The 14,776-nt window shown below is 46.0% G+C and overlaps 5 protein-coding genes across 5 annotated transcripts; 2 read left to right on the top strand and 3 right to left on the bottom strand.

Annotated features, from left to right (window-relative positions):
• Window positions 1–318: 318 nt before the first annotated feature.
• VTP01DRAFT_6756 (uncharacterized protein) lies at window positions 319–1,509 on the top strand (the record flags this gene model as incomplete). Its single annotated transcript, XM_069385692.1, has 1 exon — window positions 319–1,509. One exon carries the CDS (start codon window positions 319–321, stop codon window positions 1,507–1,509), a length of 1,191 nt encoding a protein of 396 aa, XP_069243129.1.
• A 428-nt stretch (window positions 1,510–1,937) lies between these two features.
• On the bottom strand, window positions 1,938–5,779 carry VTP01DRAFT_6755 (uncharacterized protein; the record flags this gene model as incomplete). The annotated part of the gene is made up of 9 exons (XM_069385691.1): window positions 1,938–2,449; window positions 2,512–2,713; window positions 2,786–3,607; window positions 3,671–4,109; window positions 4,181–4,412; window positions 4,482–4,668; window positions 4,734–4,821; window positions 4,880–5,134; window positions 5,196–5,779. 9 exons carry the CDS (start codon window positions 5,777–5,779, stop codon window positions 1,938–1,940), a joined length of 3,321 nt encoding a protein of 1,106 aa, XP_069243128.1.
• Window positions 5,780–7,383: 1,604 nt separating this feature from the next.
• Window positions 7,384–8,089, bottom strand: VTP01DRAFT_6754 (uncharacterized protein; the record flags this gene model as incomplete). The annotated part of the gene is made up of 4 exons (XM_069385690.1): window positions 7,384–7,473; window positions 7,545–7,774; window positions 7,848–8,013; window positions 8,081–8,089. 4 exons carry the CDS (start codon window positions 8,087–8,089, stop codon window positions 7,384–7,386), a joined length of 495 nt encoding a protein of 164 aa, XP_069243127.1.
• Window positions 8,090–9,428: 1,339 nt separating this feature from the next.
• VTP01DRAFT_6753 (uncharacterized protein) lies at window positions 9,429–13,514 on the top strand (the record flags this gene model as incomplete). Its single annotated transcript, XM_069385689.1, has 5 exons — window positions 9,429–10,046; window positions 10,134–10,364; window positions 10,459–11,122; window positions 11,215–12,892; window positions 12,959–13,514. 5 exons carry the CDS (start codon window positions 9,429–9,431, stop codon window positions 13,512–13,514), a joined length of 3,747 nt encoding a protein of 1,248 aa, XP_069243126.1.
• Window positions 13,515–13,873: 359 nt separating this feature from the next.
• On the bottom strand, window positions 13,874–14,594 carry VTP01DRAFT_6752 (uncharacterized protein; the record flags this gene model as incomplete). Its single annotated transcript, XM_069385688.1, has 3 exons — window positions 13,874–14,291; window positions 14,360–14,452; window positions 14,518–14,594. 3 exons carry the CDS (start codon window positions 14,592–14,594, stop codon window positions 13,874–13,876), a joined length of 588 nt encoding a protein of 195 aa, XP_069243125.1.
• Window positions 14,595–14,776: the final 182 nt, after the last annotated feature.

The raw sequence follows: 14,776 nt of genomic DNA, 5'->3' as shown, positions 1-14,776 counted from the left end.
AACTATAAATAACCTATCTTGAAATCAATAAAGTATAACTTAAGTCGAATATTATACACGCAACCTTTTTTAGCTCCTCTCCCTTAATTAGTTCCAAGATGTGATATATCTTGTATTTGCCTTTACCTTGGCCTTATTCTTTCCAGGGTCCCTATCGTCTCCTCCATCTCTCTTCCTCTACACGAGTCTTTTACTCCACTCTTCGATCATTCTTGAACCACCTCAAGCCTATTGGCTCTCAATAAATTTCAGGAAACGACAATTCCTGTTCCTACTCACTCCGCTTTCCGTCCTGCCACCTCGCACCTCCCCAACCACATGGGAAAGCACTGGCATCGCGACAAGGAGTCATTTGCCGAAGCTAGTAGTCGCCAAAATTCACCGGGCAAGAAGCCCTCCGAAGGATCGGCGGGCGACCCGCGACGCGCCAGCAAGATCTCCAAGCAGCTCAGAAAGGAACTCGCTGAAGAACAGCTCAATCTGTCGAGAGAGCTGGACGAATATATACGACAGTTCAACTCGAAAGCTCATGCGCTTCACGGCGACCAGCGCGCATTGATTGCTATCTTTGTGCACTATCTACATCCAAGATGGAAACGTCTTGTGGAACCTGAAGAATACAGATTCAAGTCGTGGAAAGAGGCCGCGAATGCAGCAAAGTATCATGCCCGAAAGTACAACGTACTGTTAGGAGTAAAAGGATGTAAAACGGAAGATCGGTTATTCGGCGGTAAAGCAGTAGGATTGCTCAGATCAGGCTTCTTTGCTCCACGCTTTGTATCGCCGTCAATAAGCGAGTCAGAGTTCGAGTCCGGATCTGAGCATGACATAATGATGGACACTGACAAGAATAAGACATTGGCGGCTGAGGACGATAATGATGATAAGAGTGGCAGTCATCGTGATGAGGAGGATATCATAATGGAGGAGCGACAACAAGATACCAATGAAAAGCATAGTAAAGAGAGCTTGTCTACCGCAACTACCACGACTATAACTCCATCGAACTCCAGAAGTGCTTCAGATCCTACCGCGAGATCGCCTCCTACCACTACCAACGATACTGGTACTACTAGCACAGGTGTATGCTACCAAGTGCCGCCCGAACACAAAGGCAATAATTTGGCATTTCTGGAAATATCGATCAACGGACAGACAGTGCGCGCTCTCTTGGCAAAGAAGCGTTGGGGAGCGTCTGTAATGTCCAAGGCTCTTGTGCAAAGTCTTGATCTACAACCCAAAAAGACGCTAGCCTTTGATATTGTAACAGACTTTGGCTTGGTGGAAGATAGTGTTGGAGGCGTTGTTTTGGAGTTGTGCCATCCAAAGAACCCTCAGCAATTAAAGCAGAAACTCCTCGTTCAGGTCTTGCCATCCGTGTATGGTGGAAAGGTCGATCTGATCCTGGGCGCTGATTTCTTCCATCACTGCAAAGCAACCTTCAATATTGAGAACAGAGCTATTAATTTCATCGGCGAAGATGCGCCTTTCGAAGTAGATGTATTGTAGTATAGCATTGTGGCTCATCGCATATATGAGCGTTTATATATCAGGTCTTATTCCACAATATCCAAATAAACTTCACTTTACATGAATCATCACACATCCACAACATTTTTTTGATGCCAAGAGCATTTATTGCGTGGCGAGACGAAAGGGTTCACGGCAAAGTACAAAAGAGTCCTGCGTTGCAAAACCCCGCTTTCAATAGTCCATGGGAGGGACATGAAATGTTTACAATCGCGCAAAAACACTTCTTGACTCACTATCTTGTGTGTGTATGTGTGTCTGTTTGCCACATATCTCGAGAAAAGGGGAGCTTCTCTGGTTCTACCCAAAGGACTTGTATACACCATGGCGACCAACAAGTTCCCTTCTTTTTTGTCTTGTGCGTGTGCGCAGCTCCTGCAACTCCCCTCCTCCAATCGATTGGGCTACTAATACTGCGTATAAGCTTGACTAGCCTGGCTTCGCAAGTCGAAATCTTGGCTGAGCATGGTCGAAACATCTTGAGACTTGTAGTCCTCGAAAGCATAGTTGATGGTATCCTGGCTCAAAAGGCCGTGGACTGCACTGTTGTTTCCTTGGCTCGATAGTTCAGACATCATACGCAGACGATCACTCTGGGACAGTGCCAAGCCAATCGAAGTTTGGCTGCTGTAAAAGTTCTGAGAGCTGTTGCCTGTCCATCCAAACGCGTGGTTGGCAAACGTGGAAGAGCCAGGAACGTATCGCTGGGAGGGTGTTTCTTCCGCCGCATTTTGCTTGCTGGTTTTACGGTTAAACACACTCGATTGGGACAAGTCCTGCGTGAAAGGTCCGCTTGCGGAAGGCAAGAATGGTATGCTAAATTGCGAAGAAGGAAGTGACCCGATTTCCGAGGGAATGTATCCCACTGGATCGTGAGTTTGCATAAACTCCTGGCCATAGGCACGAGTGCCACGACGATCTAAGCAATCAACGAGTGGTGAGTTAAGTCTCTACATTTGGAATTTTTATTTTTTAGCTTACTTTCACTTGCAAGAGGAGGTTTAGCAAAAGCCTCACGAGCATCAATCTGATGCGCAAGTCCTTGACGGAACTTGTCGTCGCTGCGGTATGCCTTGCGGGGACGACTGAATTGAATCATGGAAGGACGAAGGTTGTTCAAAGCGCCATCTACGAGACATCCTTTCTCCTTGTAGTGAACAAGCAAATGATGCCACAATGGGTGCTACAAAAAGCAAAAATCAGCACCTAGTACTAAAGTATACTAATTTGGAAATCATTATCTCTCCCTACATACCTTGCTCAAAATCTTTGGATTACCAAGGATAACCACACCGTATTTGGCACGAGTCAAGGCTACGTTCAAACGGCGTGGATCGCTTAAGAAACCGATACCCTGATGCTCGTTGCTTCTCACGCAGCTGAGGATGATGTAATCTTTTTCACGGCCCTGGAATGCATCTACGCTTGTAACTTCGATCTCCTTGTAAAGATCCTTGCGCAGAGAACCGTTGAATTGCATGTACTGAACAATGTAGGAGCGCTGGCCTTCGTAAGGAGTGACTACACCGATCTGTGATGGAAGGATACCGGCTTTCATGAACCTGGTCACAATCTTTTCACAGTTGGATGCTTCCGTGCGGTTCAGATAGGATGTACCAGAAGTCGAAATTTCTTCGTTTCCGAGGTTGACATAGAACATCATGGGCGTCTCGGGTACAGGCCATGGGAAGTCGACGTTCTTGCGAAGACGTTCTTGAGTAGTGATACCATTCTGCAAAGTACCTTCGTAAAACATGTTGCTTGGGAACTCGGACAAGCATGGATGCATACGGTATTGCACTTGCAGACGAATCGGACGGATACCCAGTGTGACGAGACGCTCGAACAAGGATTGGCACAGACCAGCTCTAGCAGCTTTCTTGTTCATGATAACAGGGCCTAGCTGCTGATGGTCACCGACCAAGACGGCTTGTTTGCATCCAAGGATTAGTGGGATCATACATTCAGGCTCAGAAGCCTGGGTAGCTTCATCCACAAGAACTGTACGAAACTGGAAGCGCTTTGCAATGCGTGGATCACCTGCACCAACGCACGTGCAGCAAATAACATCTGCATTCTAAACAAAGTGTATGTGAATTATTACCTTGTTTTTATCCATATAAACCAACTGTTTACTTACATTTAGAATCTCTTTCTCGCATGCTCTCTTAAGCGACTTGTATTTTCGTTCATCAGCAGCACTGAGTTCGCCTTGCTCTCTCTTGAGCTGGATGAGCTTCTGCAGTTCTACATTGGTATCGTTGTTTCGAACTTGCTCGTGAAGAGTCAAGAAAGACACTGGCGAGTCAAGTTCTTCGCGAGACTTTGCCGTCAATCTTACGACTTTAAGACCCGTTTGATGGATTTTTTCTGCAAGCTGGTCTACTGCGACGTTGGATGGGGCAGCGACAAGAACTTGGCCAGGGTTCATTTTTGCAAGGTGATATACAATGGAGGCAGAAGTTACAGTTTTACCAGTACCCGGTGGTCCCTGGATCAAACTCAATGGCTTTTGCAAAACAGACTTGACGGCATACACCTGCGAGTGGTTCAGCTCGGGTAGATTGGGTGCCGAGAACCTAACATTAATGCAACAGTTTAAATAAAGCTTGTCCTACATTCGAAAATCTCATCGCTATAATATCCATACCTCTTCGGCATTTGGGTCTTCAATACTTGCGGTTCTACTTCGTGCCCGAGCAGACGATGGTAAATGTAGCCACTGACACTCTGCTCATCCACTGCAAAAGTCTTCATGGCCGACTGCATGCGGTCAAAGCTCGTAGACTTCCACACAAAATCAACGGAAAAGTTATGCGTACATTCAACAGGAACCTTGTCGTTGTGGCGTGGCAACTCCAACGCAACTTCGTCGCTGACATCTGTAAAACAAAGGAGGATATTTAACATGGATCGCTGAGATAAAGCCCCTTCTTCTTAAATCTACTTACTGTTCGGGATCTTGATAACATGGCCCACTGCTTCCCAAGGATCGTGAAGTTCACCGCGGTAGCGCAGACGAAGTTCGTCTCCTACGGCTAACTTGACTTCACCCATCTCGAGCTTTGGGAAATAGAACCACGCGATATTCTTTTGATTCAAGCCTACATCCCATCGGACGATAATATCATCACACGTCTTATTTGCAGAGAGCAAACACATTGATTAGTTTCTACTCGGTTCTGATCTCGTTAAAGACGTACCTGAGATTCCTTTAGTTTTTTATCGTAATCAGCCTCCATTTTGACCAAAGGACCAAAGATGTTTTGATATTGGTAAGCGTCCTCGTATCTTTACAAATGTCTCAGTTACTCCAATCCTACATCTGGTAGCAAGAAGAATAACCTACCTCAATAATACTGGATGAGGTTCGTCGTCTACGCCAGGCTTCTCGAGATCCTCTAAAGTAGCCTCACTGTTTTCCTTCCAAAGTTCTTCAAGCTTGTTAATCTGCTGCGAGGAAATCTGTCTTGCACGCAACTGCTCCTGTTCAGACGGAATCTTGACAAGCCAAGTCAAGAAGCAACGATCGTCAATAAGTGGCATCCACTGTGACGTATCCCAGTTCATATCCTTTGACGATGGAACTGCAGCGCAAGGTTGTCTTGGATCAAACGTTAGAAATTAATGTTCCTTTCATTAAACCAAAAACAGAATTGACTTACCGGCATAAAAGGACAACCACAGTGTCGCTCTTTGCAGGAATAAAACCAAGCAAAAAGACATTGCGACAGCCGCAGTTATAGCATTCCAGGACAGTCTCCCCGAGCGGTGACTCTGGATGAAGCATGACTTCCTTGTGCTTTGCTCGAACGAGATGGTTGATGATATGCGATCCAGAAGTGTTGCCGCGCGAGTTACAGAACCATCGACTGCAAGCGACACACTTGACGACGGAAGCGGGTGAGTGGATGCCGCAGTAATTACAAGCATGTTCAGGCAAATTCTTTTCGTCTAGTTGCCCCTGTGTATCTCCAAAGTTATCAAAGTCGTCGGTGTCCTCAAACTGGAACTCGGAAACAAAAGATGTCGTTCCGTTGGCTTTGGCGTTCGCAGCCTCGTCCGAATGAACTTGGCCGTTCCGTGCGTTGAGAGACAATGAAGCAAGCGAAAGGTCGGGATCGTGATCGTGAAGATCGCCCTGCGTAGTTTGTGTAAAATCATTGTAATCGTACTGAGAAGACTGTGTGTCAGCCGAGTACTCTAGGTAGGTAAAGTCGTCCTGCGAATGGACGTCTAGTTGCTCCATGGTCTTTTTCAGCGGTCGATGCACTTAAGGAAAGTGAACCACTTGAATCTACGGATTCGTGAATCTACAGAACTCTAAACTCCGATTAACTTACGAACCTCTTCATTTTGAGGTCAACACCAGCATTTTCTTCGTGCCAAACAAAAGTCGTAGTGGCAATACAACGATGTGGCAGAAGTATGTCACATTATCTTAACCATCAACGAAGGGGCGTAAATTTTGTTAAACTTAAGTGCCAACACCCTGTCTAGTACCATCCTGAAGAGATGATGTCAAAAATGATTGAAAGGATGATTCTTCCAGCTTTCCATGAGAATGGTAGAAGCTGAATTCCAAAAGACAAGAGCGAGATCCTTTACATAGTTAAACATTGCAGGACATATTGTGTACCACATGCCTGCTGTGTACAGTTGATATTTGGAGCCTTATCGGAGAAAATGCTAGTAAGGAAATGCAGAAAAACTATTCCTCATGTACCATCGTTTCGAAAAAACGGCTTCTTCGATACTCCTTGATGGGCGACTGTGTATATCTTTTGCAGTCCAATCAAGGTTTGTTGCAGCAGCAGCACCAATCGGCGACTGCAGCATTTCCTTAGAGTTAAGAATGCAAAGAACAAAGAATTGACAATAAGTGTAAATAATATATCGGGAGGTATTATTTAACAAGTCGATCATTGCATTCCATTGCAGTAATGACAATATCATTAAATTTTGTGACTCACCAATATTTATAGTGCAGAACTAATGCTGAATTTTATCAAGATACGCTGTAGCTCAAAACTTTTACTGTATGGGTACGCGACTCTATATGGAGTGCATCGCGCATATACTTTACTCGCTGACATCCCAGTTTTCCAGAGAATCCGAAATCCCCCTCCCTCTCCCCAGATTACCTTTCCCCCTTGTTCTTGTATCAGCCTTTGTCGTGCTTAGCAGCACGGAATAACAAAATATGCGCCATAGAAAAGGAGGCGGCTGTACGGCCGGAAAAAACCTAACGAACGTAGGCTACGATGAAAGCTAAGCTTATCATTTCGAGTATGGGTGTGGCGATATGTATGTCTGGACAATAAGTGGGAAGTAAGGGGCTAGAGGAAGCTGCATATCGGTTCCTTGCCGTCTATCCGCGTTGAGATATGAACTGTAAAGAGCCATACGGCGGCGGCAAACACAAAAGTCAAGAGGTAAAAAGGAAGAATAAGCGTGCTGTATGTATCTGCAAACAATACATGATCCTTTTCATGGATTGGCAACGCGACAATCTGTGCGGTGTTATTTACGCTGCTTCATTCAAGATGTATAGCCGATGATGCTGCAGTTGCTGCTGCCGTAAATAGAACCCCTACCTTTTTGCTTTCTGTATGTAAACAGAGATACAGAGAATCTAACGTAATCTTTGTTGTTCTTAACGCCCGTCAATGTCAGCCGTTCGCTCCCCCAGCACCGGCACCCATCTTTCTTCCACATATAAGTTATTGCTGCATGTCGCATACATCCCAAGTCAAAACGGCAGCAGCAACAGCAACAACGCCACTTTAAGCGGCTGAATTCTCCCCTTAAATATATAGAATCCGCTTATGAGAGAGCAGAGAAATGGGCTATTTATTCTCCGTGCTTCAACACGCGAACGAAATCCTTGTAATTAAAGTTACCATGGTCGTCAACAGGCGAGCCCTTGAACATAATATCCACCTGATCCATGCATGTCAGTTGACTCTTGTGTGTGTGTGTGATAGAGCCCGGTCTGTACATATGGAACTAACCTCTTCGTCTGTAAATCGATCCCCCATTGTAGTCATGCATTCTCGTAGATATTCTGCGTCGATTGTTCCTGTTCTACTGTCATCGAATTCTGAAAATGCATTCATTATCACATGTTCCGGATCGGTGCCTGTCAGTTTTTCTGCCATGAGCGTGAGGAAGACCGTAAAGTTGATTGCTCCAGGCGCTTCACTGATCATTTTCTCGATCTGTTCTTGCGTTGCTGGTTGGCCTACAGCGAATTTTTGCTCCGGTTACTCGGGCCACAGCCTAAGCAAGAGATAGCGCGTTTTTCTTTGTAATACCTAGGCGATGGAAAGTTTCGTCCAGATCGCTCCCGCATACGACCCCGTCTTCGTTTGTGTCCATTCGATCAAAGACCTCCTTAAACTCCATTATCTGCTGCTTATCAAACATGGCGAAAACATTGGAGTTTTGGCGTGCGGTACGCTGCTTGGTCTTTCGCGCTGTCTAGTGGGAATTAGCGGAGAAGTTCTTTTCCAGGTAGAATATTCGATGGTGTTTTGTAATCACTTGCCGATGTCATAATGTAATAGTCTGCGAGAGTTTACAATTGTTGAAAAGATGAAGAATATGGGGAGAAAAGGGCCAGGAATGCTCTGGGACTACTTGCATATTGTCCGTTTGTTTTTACCTCGCCATATAGAGAATGCCGTCGCTTTTTGCTTGATTTGTCAATATGGAAATCCATTTTTCAGATCCAGAAATGGTACTCTGTGTAACTGCACAACGTTTTGAATCATTGACGTCAAAAAAGGGAAAGGCGTCGATCTGCCGTTTGGAGAGTTTGATGGTGCCGGCAATACAAAAAAGAAAAAAAAAAGATGAGGAGAAAAAACAAATTCAGTATAGATAGATTGTAATTTATACAGATTCGTGCATAGTACAGTCGAATATATAAGTTGTTTAAATAAAGCTAGTCATATTTTCATTGGTAAAGTGTCAATTTCATAAAGATCATTCAACAAAAGTCGTTTAAAGGTCTGATAATGTCCTGAAAGAGAAAAAGTTCCGTTTCCGCTAGATAGACCAAGATCACGGAAATACCCAAGTGGCTAACCCTCAACGGTTGTTTAAGGAGATATACTTACCCCTCGCACTCCGTGAGTTGAGCGGCGTTGAGAGAGTGCGCTAGATGCATATACAGCCAAACCTGAGAGCATGCATCATGCAAAACTATCCCGTCTGTTTCGAATTTCTTTTCGCCTCAAGATACTCTCTCCCTATATGCTTCGTCGCTGGCAGATAGATAATGAAAAGCTTATACCCTTATCAAATAGCCAAATACTCTTAAAAATACCAAATATGGGCAGTCAGCTTTGTGAGATGCGCCAGCTTCCAGAAATTCTGACAAGATACGCAATTGGGACACGATTCAATGCACCCTTGCACTTGATGATGGCAGCATGTATGCAAAGAAACTTCTTACACTGTAGACTTGATCCTGTCCCCCTAAGTCGTCCCCCGACATCTCGCGCACTCACACATACATACGACATACATACATACATACATTAGAATACACTCGCAGCAGCCGCGCCTTACCCAAGTCTCCCTCCACCCTGCCCTCCCCCCAAAAAAGCACCACATCATCCTACTCCTCTTTCGTAAGCCCTCCAAAATACTGGGGCCCCTTAACCATCCTGCTCCTCCCTGATCCCCCAGAACCCTCCCGCAGTGGGGGACGACGTCGGAATAGGCGGTCAAGCATACTCTCGCCCACAAAACCCCCAAAAAAGGCGATGAACTTTGTAGCCAAAGTTGCACGAGCCTACCCATTCAAGACCTGTCTCCTTTATAAAGACAAAAAGAAAAAATGGACGCTTCTCTTTTATGCTCTTTCGTCTCTTTTGAAATCTTGAGAGATGGCGAACGACGACAAGACAACGCCATCAGCACACAACGAAAGACAGCATTTGTCTGCCATCTCGACTCGACCTGATGCTCTCCACAGCGAAGACCCTACTCTAGTACCTTCACCTTCGGCAACAACGCCCATACCATCCAGCCTGCCGGAAAAAGCTGTAGCACAGCCCGATAATGTGAAGATTGATTTGCGCGACCACCTCACTCCTCACAACGACCCACACAATCCTTTCGCCTTTGTGCCAGACCAGCTATCGGCTTTGATGGATCCTAAGAATCTGCCGCTCCTTTACAGCTACAGCGGCCTCGAAGGTCTTGCAAAGGGCCTTCAAGTCGATCTCAATACCGGCCTCATACCCAACTCTAAAGTCCAGACACCAGTCTCCCTAAACGACGTCATGGCTTTGCGTCAGGCCAACCATGCAGAGGCACCTCAGGAACCTCGTCCTCGAGCCAGGTCAATGACAATACTCAGCAACGCAACCGGTGCTACCAAAACCGAAGGTGCAAATGCATTCCCCCAGCGAGCTGCCGTCTTTGGCAGTAATATCCTGCCCGAAGTCAAATCAAAAAGCATCTTTGAGCTCATGTGGATTGCATTCCAAGACAAAACTTTGGTAAGTCAAGAAGCACAATGATGCATTATTGGTTTATAAGGTTATAGGGGGCTTAGATGAACTCATGCAAATTAAAAAACTTTATAGATCCTGCTTACAGTTGCCGCTATCGTCTCTCTGGGCGTCGGCCTATACGAAGACATTGCTGTCCCTGAATATGACTCTATGGGGAATCGGATACCTGGCGTGAAATGGGTTGAAGGTGTTGCTATCATCGTCGCTGTGCTGATCGTCGTCCTTGTTGGCAGTATCAACGACTGGCAAAAGGAGAAACAATTCCGTAAGCTCAATGCTAAAAAGGAGGACCGCTACGTCAAGGTAAAGCAAGCACCCACAACAAAAAAGAAAAATACTTCATCGTCCGCGTGACCATTTTACTGATAATGCAAATCTCTTTGATTGGATTATTTAGGCAACGCGCGAAGGTGTCATCCAAATGATATCAGTTCGAGATATCCAAGTTGGCGAAATTCTCCATCTGGAACCAGGTGACATTGTTGCTGCCGACGGTGTATTCATTGAAGGCCACAACCTCAAATGCGACGAGTCTGCAGCTACCGGTGAATCTGATGCTGTACGCAAGCAAACCTGGGAAACATGCTGGAAACTATCCCACCAGCAGCGTTCTACGTCTGAAAAGCATCTAGATGAGCCGCCCATGTCACCCATCGCTCCTGACATGAAAAAGGATACTGAAAAAGCGCCATCGTCGCACCAACCTGATCCATTCATTATCTCCGGCTCCAAGGTCCTGGAAGGTGTCTGTACTTACCTTGTTACTGGCGTTGGTACCAATTCTTACTACGGACGCACTATGATGGCACTTCGCACCGAGGCTGAAAGTACTCCTCTGCAAGAAAAACTCAACCATCTTGCCGAAATGATTGCCAAACTCGGATCAGCCGCTGGTCTTTTGATGCTTATCGTGCTCTTGATCCGCTACTTTGTCGGCTGGAAAGATGGTGTGCCCACTCAGCCTACTGACATTGTTCTGGAAATCATGAAGATCCTCATCGTCGTTGTAACCATTGTTGTTGTCGCTGTTCCCGAAGGTTTGCCGCTTGCCGTCACTCTAGGTAAGATACATTGCTCTTCCAACCAAAAATTTTGCATTGCATAAACTAATTCGACTTTACCTTTTTTATCACCATCATTGCTATTATTACAGCATTGGCATATGCTACCCAACGTATGCTCAAAGACAACAACCTTGTTCGAGTCCTCGCCGCATGCGAAACTATGGGCAACGCAACCACCGTCTGCTCCGACAAAACTGGTACCCTCACACAAAACAAGATGGCTGTTGTAGCAGGCACACTCGGCTCTTCCTTCAGATTTGCAAAGGATGCTCCCGCCTCTCGCACTGACCTCGTGGATATCAATCAAGTTGCTGACAGAGCTCCCAAGCAAGCTCTCAACATGCTTAACCAATCTATTGCAGTCAACTCTACCGCATTTGAGGGCAAGGATGAACAAGGAAATGATGTCTTCGTCGGCAACAAGACCGAGACTGCATTGCTTGCATTCTCCCGAGACATTGGTTCTGAATTCTACGAGACTCTCAGAACACAAAACCCTATAGAGCAAGTGTTTCCTTTCAGTTCAGAACGCAAGGCCATGGCTACCGTTGTCCGAGTGCCACATCCTACAGAACCTAACCGCATTATTTATCGTGCACATGTGAAAGGTGCCTCTGAAATTCTCCTGCAGCACTGCTCCTTGATCATGTCAATGCAAAATTCCCAGTATCGGTCTGCTGAACACGAGTATGACATCAAGAGCCGCACCTTGACCGATGAAGATCGATCCCGACTGGAGCGCATTATCCAAAGCTACGCGACACGAAGTTTGCGCACAATGGGTATCGCCTATCGCGACTTTGAACAATGGCCTCCTCGAGGTACACAGCAGTCTGCAACAGGCGAAGAAGTTGAAGTGCCCTACGAAGATCTCGTTCACGATAATGGTTTGACCCTACTTGGAATTGTCGGTATTGAGGATCCTTTGCGTCCAGGTGTCAAGGATGCTGTTAAGGCATGCCAACAAGCCGGTGTCTTTGTCCGTATGGTTACTGGTGACAACATCACTACTGCCAAAAGTATTGCCAAACAATGCGGTATCTACACCACCGGTGGTATTGTCATGGAAGGCCCTGTCTTTAGAAACCTACCACCCTCCGAAATGGATGCCATCCTCCCTCGACTCCAAGTTCTCGCGCGTTCCAGTCCTGAAGACAAGCGTATCCTCGTAAGCCGACTTAGAGACCTTGGTGACATTGTTGCTGTCACTGGCGATGGTACAAACGATGGTCCTGCTCTCAAGATGGCAGACGTTGGATTTTCCATGGGTATCGCTGGCACAGAAGTCGCCAAAGAAGCATCCAGTATCATCTTGATGGACGACAACTTTTCAAGTATTGTCAAGGCTATCATGTGGGGCCGCTGTGTCAACGATGCTGTGAAAAAGTTCTTGCAGTTCCAGCTTACCGTTAACATCACTGCCGTCATCCTGACCTTCCTCTCTTCTGTTATCAGCGAGAATCAAAAATCGGTCTTGACAGCTGTGCAGCTCTTGTGGGTCAACTTGATCATGGATACCTTTGCAGCTCTCGCACTTGCAACCGACCCGCCCACCGAGGAACTCTTGGAACGCGGACCTGAACCTCGATCAACACCCCTCATCAGCTTCAAGATGTGGAAAATGATTATCGGCCAAGCTATTTTCCAAATCGTTGTCACTGTCGTCCTGCTCTACAGCAACGTACTCGAATACCCATCTGAAAGCCCAGTCTTACAAACCGTGGTGTTCAACACCTTTGTCTTTTGCCAGATCTTCAACGAAATCAAGTAAGTATACGAGACATCATGCATATATTTTTGCAAGATTAATCACATTTATTCTTTGTTTTCTAGCTGCCGCCGCATTGACAGCAAGCTTAACGTGTTCAGCAACATGTGGGCCAACAAATTTTTCATTGCCATTGTTATCATTTGCATTGCTGGCCAAGCTCTTATTGTCAACTTTGGCGGCGCAGCCTTCCAGGTTGTTCAGATCGACGGTATCCACTGGGCTATTTCCATCGTTGTTGGTCTCCTTGCACTTCCCATTGGCGTCATTATCCGCTTGATACCCGACAATGTGTTTGCCTTCTTGCTGTTCAAGAGCAAAACGCGTGAACGATACCTCGGCCACACTCGCACTGTTCCTTCCATGTATATGGCTGGCAACGAATACATGCCCTGGAACCATACCTACGAGAACGTGCAGCAAGGTCTACAGTCCATGAAGCACTCTGAACACAACAGTCAAAGCTTGCACAAACAATCCTCCCAGGGCGCGCTTGGTGCATCTGTCGTCGTGCCGAGCTTGGTGGCAACCGCCCCTTCGACACGCTGGGTCCCTCCTGACCACGAAGCCGAGAACGAACATACACAGACTTCGTACATTTCACGAGGCAGCGCAGATTAATCTGGTTCCATTTTTCCTTTTCTTTTTTTAATCATGCACTACATACCCATTATAATCCGCATGGCATTTCCGAAATATTTCATGTATAGTGCACTTGTACAGTTTGAATTCTTTTCCTACCCTCAGCTCCCCTTCCCCCTCTTCTTAATATCTGCATCCATCTGGCTTTAGCTCGCTCACGCGCTTTTCATCAAATTAAACTTGAAAAATAATTCGATAAAGTCTTTTTCCTTAAACCATATCCCTTGCTGCTGCAACATTAATGAAAGATTTGCGTCTTTGTTTTTGGATATAATCTACAATTGAAAAAAAAAAGTTTAATTGAAAATCGAAAGAAGTGTTTCAAAAGAGGAAGTATTTTAGATCTTTTGCATAGCAGCAATGTCAACGGATTGGACATAGTCCTCCAATTCCATGATCTTGTCAGTCAAGTCATCCATGGCAACCTTATCGTCTTCAACGACACAGTTGATCTGGAGCTTCTTGATACCGTAACCAACAGGAACGTGTTGGAAACCACCCCATAAAAGACCGTCCATGGCGATAGCGCGGACAGCCTCAGTCATGGCGTTGACGTCGGTCTCGTCGTCCCAAGGCTTAACATCCAAGGTAACGGTGGTCTTGGCAATGGGCTTGGGCTTAGCGGCCTTCTTCGCGTTGTATTCGGCAAGACGTTGAGCCTTGAGCTTCTCGGCTTCCTCGTCAACTTCTTCGTCCTCGGAACCGAAAAGATCAATGTCGTCCTCCTCGGCAGCGGCGGCGGGGGCAGCTTCAGACCTGATAATTCAATTGTTGTTAGCTAAAGAAAAGACTCTTGTTTTCATTCTACACGATATCACACTTACTTGTTGACTTCGGCGTACCACTTGTTCACGTTGACAAACTCGGCAGCGGGAGCAGAACCGAGAGCCTTGGCGATAGCAGCGTCGGCTTGAGCGCTAATGCTTTCGTTAGCAACAATGCCTCCTTTTCAGCTCTAAATTCTCCAATATTCAACACATACGATTCAATGTACTTGTTTTCGGCGAGGTAAGCCTCGAGGATGGGAAGGGCAACAGACAACTCCAAGGTGACAGGCATGGCTACTTGCAAGAACGGAAGAGAAAGGGAATGGCAAATCTTTGAAAAAGTCACAACTTTCAAAAGCGGGAAGCCACATTGCTCTTTCGGAAAGTCTGAGTTGAAGCAAAACTACCTATACAGCATCGAAAACTGTATTGGATATTACGGTTTAAGCGTATTTAATAGAACAGCAGTACCGC

This window comes from Rhizomucor pusillus (assembly GCF_041956525.1).
Source record: "Rhizomucor pusillus strain CBS 183.67 unplaced genomic scaffold VTP01scaffold_3, whole genome shotgun sequence".
Taxonomy (NCBI): domain Eukaryota; kingdom Fungi; phylum Mucoromycota; class Mucoromycetes; order Mucorales; family Lichtheimiaceae; genus Rhizomucor; species Rhizomucor pusillus.
Note: the sequence above shows the minus strand (reverse complement) of the source record. Positions and strands in the feature narration are given on the sequence as shown.